General features: G+C 38.2%; 1 protein-coding gene across 3 annotated transcripts; it reads left to right on the forward strand.

Annotated features, from left to right (window-relative positions):
• Positions 1-6,435: 6,435 nt before the first annotated feature.
• LOC136217829 (ureide permease 1-like) lies at positions 6,436-9,536 on the forward strand. Of its 3 annotated transcripts, none has more exons than XM_066004496.1 (7): positions 6,436-6,578; positions 6,763-7,047; positions 7,777-7,915; positions 8,008-8,182; positions 8,547-8,590; positions 8,676-8,773; positions 8,868-9,536. In XM_066004496.1, exons 1-7 carry the CDS (start codon positions 6,576-6,578, stop codon positions 9,420-9,422), a joined length of 1,299 nt encoding a protein of 432 aa, XP_065860568.1. In that variant the 5' UTR covers positions 6,436-6,575; the 3' UTR covers positions 9,423-9,536. The 3 variants fall into 3 exon arrangements, with proteins under 3 accessions (XP_065860568.1, XP_065860569.1, XP_065860570.1); XM_066004497.1 differs by having other exon boundaries at positions 6,763-6,907; positions 7,805-7,915; XM_066004498.1 differs by lacking the exon at positions 6,436-6,578 and having other exon boundaries at positions 6,902-7,040.
• Positions 9,537-11,490: the final 1,954 nt, after the last annotated feature.

Consider the following 11,490-nt stretch of genomic DNA (forward strand, 5'->3'; position numbering starts at 1 on the left):
CTTTATAGTAGTAAAAAAAAGTTGAAAAGAGAAAAAACGAATAAAAAATACAAATAACAAGAACATTAATATAAACAAGTTAAATACATTATATGTAGGGATAATGTACCAAAATAGGCCTATGATTTTTGGGGAAGTACCAATTTAGATTCCACTTACAAAATAGCATAAATATAGGTTTAACGTTTAAAAAAGTTACCAATTTAGGTTTCGATAACGAATTGTAAGGGGTGAAAAATACCACTTTTATGGAGTGAAGGGGTAAAAAAACATTCTATGAGTTGGGGGAATAAATAGACAAGTTGAGGGGGTGAGAAATACCACTTTTATGGAGTTAAGGGGGTAAATAGTACATTCGATGAGTTGAGGGAGTAAAATGACCAATTTGGACAAGTTATGGGGGTTGGGGAAGCATTAGGCCTAGAAATTTTCATAAAAATTTCGAGAGAACTTTTTTTTTTTTGCCAAAAAGTATCATTAAACCACTGATCTTTCATTTTTTGGTTTATTAAACCTTTGATCTTTTATTTGGATATCTTAAATCTCTGATCATTTATTTTTAGTCTCATTAAGCATTTGATGACAAAAAAATAATAATTTTGAACATAAAATTCGGTTAACAAACTGCTATTCATTGCATCTATATTCGAAATTTGTATTTTTTCAATGTTTGAAATCAGTTTTGGATGTATAATGTGACTATAGGAAAACTGTAAAAACCTTAATTCAAACTATAAAAAATAATTTTTTTTAAATAAATTCAAATATAGATGAAGTTAATAACGTATTTTTTAATAGAATTAGATGTTTATAATTTACTAATTTGATCATAAAGAGTTTAATGAGACTTAAAATAAATGATCAGGACCAAATGTATTCAAATAAATAATCAGAAAAGGAACTAATGATGGTTTTTGTTTTTTTTTTCCTAGTGGTCATCTTAGCGTGGTCTACGCCAGGGTGACCCGTTTTCTCCATAATTCTCTCTTCTGTGTTAAGGGTTTGTTGGTTCTTCTTTAGGGTGTAGAGCGTAGTGGTTTACTTCACGGCTATAGGGCAGATAGGGGTGTCCCTTCTATTTCTCACCTTCTTTTTGCATATAATGTTATCTTGTTCTGCGGAGCTGATATTGTTGAATGTCGTGTTCCTAAAACTATTATGTATGTGCATGAGGAGGCCTCAGGGACATCTCTCGACCTTGATCTTCCCTTCTTGATCTTACTTTGCTCCTCTTGCACGTTAGTCGCTACAGCCTCACTTCTCCTCGACATTGTGCTTCCGTCGGCAAGTCACCAATCCGTAGGTAACTTTGTCACAATTCTGTTACAAGCCTTGGCTCCTACATCGGTAACCTTGGTTCTCTCCGTCAGAAAAACTTAGGCTCTGAACCACTCACGGAAACAACCTTGCGCTATTTGTCGACCGTGCGACACTACTAATTCCTGCCTCAATTAGTAGTCATCCTTAACCTCAACTTGCTTAGCTAGATTGCTAGGCAGTGTAATACAACAGAAAACTACGATCTTGCACAAGTCTAAGTGAGGAAATATTTTTTTATTCTTGAAAAAATACTTACAATGGTTAACTTTATAAAAAAACCACTCAAGGCACTCAACGTGTATGGCATACTTGCAAATGTGTCCTAATACCCTATTTACATGCCTCCAAACCGACCTATAAAGATTTTTGATAATTACAAGTGAATAAAAGACTAGAAAAATCTAGAGACGCTAGTGTTGGGGCGATTTTAGGTGTCCCTAGAAGATTTTAGCCTGTCTAGCAGACTCTAGGGCAATGGCTTGCTGAACTCAGGTTCAGTGGGTGGAGTTTCTTAAAGCTTCGAGAATTCTCTCGCACCTCCTGGAAGCTTCTAGGTGCACTGCTCCATTGTTCTTCCATCTTGAGGTTCTTCCTCGTAGGAACTGAGGTTATTTAGGCATACAACCCTGCTTGGTTCGCATGTGGATCCGTTGGCTCTAGCACGGGCATGTGGACTTCCTCCATGCAAAATTTTCTAACCTCAAATATTTTTCCCACACTTTCTATAACCATAGGTCCTCTCGACCTTGATCTTCCCTTCTTGATCTTACTTTGCTCCTCTTGCATGTTAGTCGCTACAGCCTCACTTCTCTTCGACATTGTGCTTCTGTCGGTAAGTCACCAATCCCTAGGTAACTCGGTCGCAATTCTGTTACAACCCTTGGCTCCTTCATCGGTAACCTTGGTTCTCTCCATCGGAAAAACTTAGGCTCTGAACCATTCACGGAAACAACCTTGCGCTATCTGTCGACCGTGCGACACTACTAATTCCTGCCTCAATTAGTAGTCATCCTTAACCTCAACTTTCTTAGCTAGATTGTTAGGCAATGTAATACAACAGAAAACTAGGATCTTGCACAAGTCTAAATGAGGAAACACTTTTTTATTCTTGAAAAGAATACTTACAATGGTTAACTTTACAAAAAAAAAACCCACTCAAGACACTCAACGTGTATGGCATGCTTGCAAATGTGCCCTAATACCCTATTTACAGGCCTCCAAACCGACCTATAAAGATTCTTGATAATTATAAGTGAATAAAAGACTAGAAAAATCTAGAGACACTAGTGTTGGTGCGATTTTAGGCGTCCCTAGAAGATTCTAGCCCGTCTAGCAGACTCTAAGGCAATGGCTTGCTGAACTCAAGTTCAGTGGGTGGAGTTTCTTGAAGCTTCGAGACTTCTCTCGCAGCTCCTGGAAGCTTCTAGGTGCACTGCTCCATTGCTCTTCCATCTTGAGGTTCTTCCTCGTAGGAACTGAGGTTATTTAGGCATGCAGCCTTGTTTGGTTCGCATGTGGATCCGTTGGCTCTAGCACGAGCATGTGGACTTCCTTCATGCAAAATTTTCTTGCCTCAAATATTTTTCCCACACTTTCTATAACCATAGGTCCTCTCGACCTTGATCTTCCCTTCTTGATCTTACTTTTCTCCTCTTGCACGTTAATCGCTATAACCTCACTTCTCCTCGACATTGTGCTTCCGTCGGTAAGTCACCAATCCGTATTAACTCTATCACAATTCTGTTACAACCCTTGGCTCCTTCGTCGGTAACCTTGGTTCTCTCCGTCGGAAAAACTTAGGCTCTGAACCACTCACGGAAACAACCTTGCACTATCTGTCGACCATGCGACACTACTATTCATGCCTCAACATCCTTAACCTCAACTTGCTTAGCTAGATTGTTAGGCAATGTAATACAGCAGAAAACTAGGATCTTGCACAAGTCTAAGTGAAGAAACACTTTTTTATTCTTGAAAAGAATACTTACAATGGTTAACTTTACAAAAAAAAAACCACTCAAGGCACTCAACGTGTATGGCATGCTTGCAAATGTGCCCTAATACCCTATTTACAGGCCTCCAAACCGACCTATAAAGATTCTTGATAATTACAAGTGAATAAAAGACTAGAAAAATCTAAAGACACTAGTGTTGGGGCGATTTTAGGCGTCTCTAGAAGATTATAGCCCGTCTAGCATACTCTAGGGCAATGGCTTGCTGAACTCAGGTTTAGTGGGTGGAGTTTCTTGAAGCTTCGAGACTTCTCTCGTAGCTCCTGGAAGTTTCTAGGCGCACTGCTCCATTCTTTGCCATCTTGAGGTTCTTCCTCGTAGGAACTGAGGTTATTAGGCATGCAACCCTGCTTGGTTCGCATGTGGATTCGTTGGCTCTAACACGGGCATGTGGACTTCCTCCATGCAAAATTTTCTAACCTCTAATATTTTTCCCACACTTTCTATAACCATAGGTCCATAATGACCCCAAAGGTCCACATACAAAATATGAAGATATTTGGAATCCTCTAACGCTTGTTGTGGAAAGCGAATGTAGGTTGGTATAAAACACACTATAGGAGGAGCACTCTCTTTTGGCTCTGCTGGCCCCTAATAGGCATTGCAGGCACAGGCTCGTAGCCCGTGTTCATGGTGCATTAATACACATATTTGGTCTAATATCTACCTTCTTGCTCCGCAACGTCTCGATAAATAGTAAAATAATGATTTTGCCCATATATTGTTTCTCCTAGTCCATTGGGCATTCTTGTTTGACCGTCCCTTGTATGAATTTTGGCGGGTCGTGACATAAGACAGTCGTGGACACCATCTGTTCTTCCTCAGTCGACTATTCCAAGTTTGGAGATATTATTCTTCAATGACGACGAGAGCTCCTTTCACATAGCGATTCTTTCTCATTTCAGTTTGTCTGACATCAAGTGAAAGCGTTGATTCATGTTTTTGCACAGTGTTCTTGTTCTACATCTTGTCCCATTTTTTATAATATAATTTCGTGTTTTATTTCTCCTACTTTGTTGAACTATTGCCCCGATTGAACTCATTAATGCTATTTAGTTTAAAAAAAAGTAATTCAAAATAGAATAAAATTAATTGGAAAAGTAAAGAAAGAAAGAAAAAATCAGTTTGGTGAATTTGTTTTCTTGTCTTTGTGATTTGTCCATATAAACTACGGGAAAATTACAAAATTGGGTCAAATGGGAGGCCCATTTACATATTAAACCCATTTACTAATTCTACTACATATCTAGACTGATTTTGTGTGACTTTCCAAAAATACCCTCAATATTTACGCGGAGCTCGCCCCATCCCGTCCGACTTCGCATATTCACCCATATGCGAAGCCTGCGAAGTTAATGTTTTGATTTACTTAATGAATTTAGTTCGCATATGCGAAGCCTGCGAAGCTGAAGTTTGTTTTGCTTGATGAATTTAGTTCGCATATGCGAATGCTGGATATGATTTGAAGCTAATACGCGAAGTGGTATATAACAAAAAATGGCAAACAACAACGGATTCGAACATTAAAATCATAACATTATCAAAATTTATAACAAGATTGCCACAATAACAACATTCAAATCATAATATTATCAAAATTTACAACAAGATTGCCACAATGAACTCTACTAACTAATCATTTCAAAGTGAACCTAACTAATCCGGTATCAATTTTGAATCAGATGAGTAATCTTGGTGTGCACCATGGGACACATCCATCCCAAAAGGTCTGGACTTCTAGACCTTTTGGGATGGACGTGTCGCACGGTGTACACCAAGATTACTCATCCGATTCAAGATTGGCACCGGATTAAGTTAGGTCCACTTTGAAGATTGGCACCATGGGATGGACGTGTCCCATGGTGCATCCCGAGATTGACACAACATCTCCTAACGAATCATTTCAGGAGTGAATGTGTCAATCTTGGGGAAGTTCATCCCTATACACGAAGGAAAATCATCTCCCCTGCAGCCTAGTACGCCGCCTTCCAGAAAGGGATGTTACGTATTCAACCATCTACAGAAAAAATTAATCGTGTTAGCAGGGAAAAAGACGTTTTTTGCTTCGCGAAATGAAAATTAACGAAGCATGCGAATGTAAATGTGCAGGGGAAGAGGTGATTTTACTTCGCATATCGATTGTTTCGCGAAGTCTGCGAGATCTGAAATGTGACTATCTACGTCGCATATCGATGCTTTCGCGAAGTCTGCGAGGTCTGAAACGTGAGGATCTATTCGCAGACTTCGCGAACTAATCGATTCGCGAGGTAGATCCATACGTTTCAGACTCTTTCTCTTCGCAGATCTTCGCGAAATCATGGATTAACGAAGTAGATCGTCACTTTTCAGGCTCGTTCTCTTCGCAAAGCTTAGCGAAACCATCGATTGCGAAGTGAAATCATGAAAAAAACGCAGAAAAAAAACAGATACTTACATTTTTCGCCCCTTTCACCCCCAAAAGCGACAATAACAATATGATAACATAGGAAGAACGAAGGAAATAACGTAGAAAAACCATTTCTTTGATGGTAACAAGAAGAAAGAAACCAAGCAACGAACATGAAGATAAAAAACCATGGCTTCGTTTTCTAGGATTGGGAAGTTGCAGAATCAAGAGATGAAGAGAGGAAAAAGAGAAATTCACTGTGATTTTGACTAAATGGTGCAGATTTCGTGCAATTTAAAGGAAGAAAGGAAGATCAAAAGTCTTGAAATCATTAATGCAGAAGCAACTTAAAGGAAGAGAAATGCATTGTGATTTTGACTAAATGGTGCAGATTTCGTGCAATTTAAAGGAAGAAAGGAAGATCAAAAGTCTTGAAATCATTAATGTAGGAACAACTTTTCGCATAACCAAGGAGATGGGGGAACAGCGATTCGCGAGAGGTGGAAGTGGGAAGGTTAGGGGTATTTTTGGAAAGTCACACAAAATCAGTCTAAATATGTAATAGAATTAGTAAATGGATTTAATATGTAAATGAGCCTCCAATTTGACCCAGTTTTATAATTTTCCCTATAAACTCCCTGTACCCTTGATAAATTCTCTCCTTTAATAATATAGTATTGTTGTTCCTGACATCATCATCTGCTTCATAATTAAAAGAAAATTCATATTTCCATTCAAAAAAAAAAAAAAAATGACATTTTGTTATTTAGTTATATTTGCAATTTGTAAAATTATTGAACACCAATGATTGCTTTAAGGAGGTTGTGGGATTTTCGTCTGTGCTCTCCAAACTGAATATGGTATGCTACTTTTTTCTGATTTTTTTCTCTTGCACTGAATTTGGATTCATTTTCGTTGAAGATTACAATACTTTCTTCAACTTCAACCATATTTCCTACATTAGAACACTATCTTCTCCTCTAATTTTTGAAGATACTCAGATTTTTCCGACTGAGTGACTGAAATTTGTTGGTGTTTTTGCAGGATATTTCAGGAATATCATCAAGTGAAAAAAGTGGGTTGCAAATTTGTGTTGTGGAGAGCAAAGGAGGAGCCGTAGCATGTATGCTGCTTTCTCTGCTCTGCCTAGGGACATGGCCTGCTCTTTTTACGCTTCTTGAAAGAAGAGGTCGTCTTCCTCAGCATACTTATCTTGATTATTCCATTACTAATCTCTTCGCTGCTCTTTTTTTTGCTCTGACATTTGGTGAGATGGGCAAAACCACACCTCGATCTCCCAATTTTCTTTTCCAACTTTCTCAGTTAAGTGTATGTTCACCTAATTCATTGGTTCTTAGCTCCATTTATTATTGTTTGTGTTAGAGATGATAACATTAGGGATAAGCTATAAATTTAGCCCTAGTTATTGGAGGAAAACGGATTTAGAATCCATGTAGAATACAGTGCAATTTTAATTTTAAATTTAACTTGCAATTTCAAGCCTAATTGATGAAGAATGGTTTTATTACAGGTGTAGTTTCATGTTCTAGCTCTCCAACCTCCATTATTAGGGTCACCCAATAAAGCTTGAAACTGAAAAAAACCATCTTTAGTCAATTAGGCTCGAAATTGCACAAATTGGACTGTTTTCTAGGAGGATGCTAAATCTGCTCTCCTCCAATAACCATAGGGCTAAATTTGTTGTCCCTAAAAATGATTGTTATAACCTTATCTATCGGTTTAAGTTTTTTTGTATTAGATAGTTCCTTGACATGATACGAAATCTTTGTAGACTAAAAAGTCTAGAATCCTAGTCCTATAAACTCCATTTATTGGAACACACGAAAGAGTGGCCTCTGCCTATGTTGTACACGCTTTAAGCTCAATAAGCATCTGCGTGCATAGTTATCATGAAGATAATAAAAAATATTTGTGGAGCTTTAGCTATTAGTTTTTTTTTTTTTTTTTTTTTTGAGTTGGATAGTTGCTTGACTGTATGAATCGCTTCTTATTCACACTGGGATAAAATCACAGTCAATATGTTTGATTTTGATGTAGGAAAATTGGCCTTCAGTGATGTTTGCAGTGGGTGGTGGGCTGATGCTTAGCCTAGGAAATTTATGCACACAGTATGCGTTGGCTTTTCTTGGTCTATCATTAACTGAAGTCATTACAGCAAGCACGACTGTTGTCATAGGTTTGCCTGGCTCTCGATCGAATCCAGTTTAAGACCATCGCTTGTTACTTGGCTAGCTTCCTTTAGAACTTTTGGTTTGGTTATTGTTGTAGGAACAACTTTGAATTACTTCCTAGATGACAAGATTAACAATGCTGCGATTCTTTTTCCGGGAGTTTGTTGCTTCATGATTGCTATCTGTCTTGCTTCAGCAGTTCACTCATCCAATGCAACTGATAATAGTGCAAAACTCAGCAGTTTGTTTAGTGATTACAACCTTGAAGAAGAGTATGGGTTTCTGTTTGCCTCTTTTGCCTTTTAAATCGCTATGTTTTATGTTTAATTGATTTTTATTGATCTACCTATGCATTTATTCAATGTTGCACACAATTTTGAGCTCGAAATGATATAAAATTGAGCATCAAAGTTGTTATGATTGTCCTTTGTAGTATTAATGTGGTGGTTCCGGTCTTCTGATATCAATAGGTTGATTGTTTTACTCTCGTATCTTCCAAATGGAAAACAGATCTTGCCCTGATGTTCAACTTCTCACTGTTTTACATTCTGCTAAATGTATTTGGATATACTAATACTTATGATATCCGATCTGTCGTAATTATATGGTATGCTTCTGAGGCTAACCTTTTGCCAGGGATACAGATGACACCACATCAAAAGAAGATTTTTCAAACAAAGGTATGCTGCATTTGGAGTTGATGTTTCTTTCACCTGGTTTGAGTTCTATAAATCTGTTATTTTGCCTGGTTTTTCTATTGAGAAGAAACAAAGGATTGGGAGATTGGAAATAGTACTGCAGACGAGATGAGGTTTGGAACGGCAGAATTCCTTGTAGAGCTTGAGAACAAGAGAGCAATTAAAGTTTGTGTTGCTTCCTAATTTGACATTTCTTATATTTAATTCAGTGCAATGCTATATGATCTCATAGCTATAGCAGTAATACTTTCGCTTTCAGGTGTTCGGGAAGAGCACGGTAATAGGACTAACTATAGCGTTCTTTGCCGGTATATGCTTCTCTCTATTCTCACCTGCATTTAACTTGGCAACAAATGATCAATGGCACATGTTGGAAGAAGGGGTTGCTAAATTGGTTGTGTACACTGCATTTTTCTGGTTCTCAATCTCTTGTTTTCTAATTGCCGTCATTATCAACGTTACCTTCTTTTATCGCCCGGTGCTGAACCTACCTAGATCATCAATGAAGAATTATGTTAGTGACTGGAATGGAAGAGGTTGGGCTCTTTTATCTGGTCTCCTGTGTGGGGTTGGGAACGGCCTCCAATTCATGGGCGGGGAAGCAGCAGGTTATGCTGCGGCAGATGCTGTTCAGGCACTACCACTTGTGAGCACATTTTGGGGGATTGTATTATTTGGAGAATACAGGAGATCATCAGGAAGAACGTATGGATTATTAGTAAGTATGTTGTTGATGTTTATGGTTGCTGTTTCTGTTCTGATGGCATCAGCTGGGACTAGGAAAAGAAGCATACAATTTCAAGCTCTTTTCTAAGAATTCAGAATTGTACAGATCACAGAACATAGATTGTGAAATAGGTGAAAAAATTAAGTTTGTGTATATGTAAGGATAAATTTATGTTTTTTTTAAAATATATTATTATTGGGAGGAGGGCGAGCCTTGGCGTAACGGTAAACGTTGTTGTCGTGTGACCAAGAGGTCACGGGTTCGAGTCTTAGGAGCGGCCTCTTGCCAAATAAATTGGCAGGGGAAGTAGGGCTGTAAACGGGGCGGGGCGGGTCGGGGCGGGGATTGCATTAACCATCCCCGACCACTAGTATATCGGGGATTCCCCGTCCCCGCCCCGAATAACATATGGGGAAAGTTTTGACTACCATCCCCGCCCCGCGAGAATTCCTCATCCCCGCGGGGAATCCCCGTCCCCGTTTAACTTTTTAATTTCTTTACTTTTTTTAAGGTTTCTAAGGTTTTGATTATCTAAGATTTTCATCCTCGCGGGTAATCTCTATTCCCGGTGCATGCATTACTTATTAGCTTTCAATTTTTTTATTTTATAATTTCTACTATTAATTGCATAGGTTCCGTTTTAATTTTAAACCAATCTAAGAGCTCTTACTTAATCTATCTTAATTTATTTTTAGAATATATTCCGTTTTAAAACAATCAGGTTACAACTCAATCTTTTTAGTTTATTTTTTTTAGTGTATCTAAATCACATATATATTTTTTTAGTTTATTTTTTTTTGATATTCGAGTATTTAATCGGGGATCCCCGTTAGGGACATTCGGGGACGGGGATGAAACACTTGTAACCATACCCGCCCTGTCCCCGACTATCGGGGACAAAATAAAAACCATCCTCGTCCCATGGGGATCACAAACGGGGATTCTCCATCCCCAATGGGCCAGGTCTCCAACGGGGATGGGGAATCTCCAACTAATTGACAGCCCTAAGGGGAAGGCTATTACAAAGCTCCATATGACATACTAGAGTAACTCTCTCCCCATTATTACATATTGTGATTACAAAGATAATCCCCCCTTACGAGTCCAACATGACGAGATTTGTCCCTTGTGGTCATAACAAACACAACCAAATAACACACGCCTATTGCATTGAAATGCAGCATCAATATTGATCTCAATTTGCCCAACCATTGGCGGAATCCATCTTATCGAGCAGTAGTGCTTGTTAAATATAACATAACTTTCACATTAAATGTTGAATAATGGAGGACTTAATTGAACAATTTTATTTTATTGATTTGAAAACAAAATTTTACAATATTTATTTTCTACTCTCCCGCCTCACGATCACCCACTCAGTCAATTATTTGGTGCATATCCTTACAACTCACTTACACGCCTATTTATAGTCTACCTCTGCCGCTTATATCATCGATTGCAACCACAAACTTGTATGAATAATACCCATAAAACAATCCAAGAAAATATGGATATTTTAGTAGAATTTAGTGGATTATTCTAGAGACCAATTATTGATGTAAGTTGGTGCTCTAATTTCAATACTTCCCCTTAGCACTAACTTATAATACCTTGTACGTGCTAGTCATTCCAAGTGACTTTTTCTGAAATCTTCTTCGAGAATCTTTCTCCACTCCTTGCTTGTAGATGCTTCTCCATATGTCATAGGCTCCTTTAAGGTAGCTTCTTTGATAACTTGCATTCTTTTTAGCAAAAACGGTATGCTCATGCTTCTCTTTGTTCCCTTCAACAAGATCAGGTTTTTTCACTCCGTTGGAATTGCAATACTTGTCCTTGATGGTCTCCCTCGACCTACGTCTCCTAGACGTATGATTACAATATCTCTTCGTTTTTCGTTATTGGTTCTCTAACCAATATTGGCAAGCCTTTTTTAGCTTAACCAATTCTCTCAAGCTTTTGGCTAGAGCTTCCAGCAGCATCATCTCCTCGATGCTTCCCCTGCGACAAATTTTGACTGCTTGAAAGCACCTTACTTACCTTTTCTCATGTAACATATTTCCATCTTTATCCATGTCCTTCTTGTGCTTTTCTTTCCTTTGTGATTCATGCACCTTGGGCATCTCCATTAGTTTATACTTCACCTTCTCCTTAGGTG

This window comes from Euphorbia lathyris, chromosome 2, assembly GCF_963576675.1.
Source record: "Euphorbia lathyris chromosome 2, ddEupLath1.1, whole genome shotgun sequence".
Classification (NCBI taxonomy): Eukaryota; Viridiplantae; Streptophyta; class Magnoliopsida; order Malpighiales; family Euphorbiaceae; genus Euphorbia; species Euphorbia lathyris.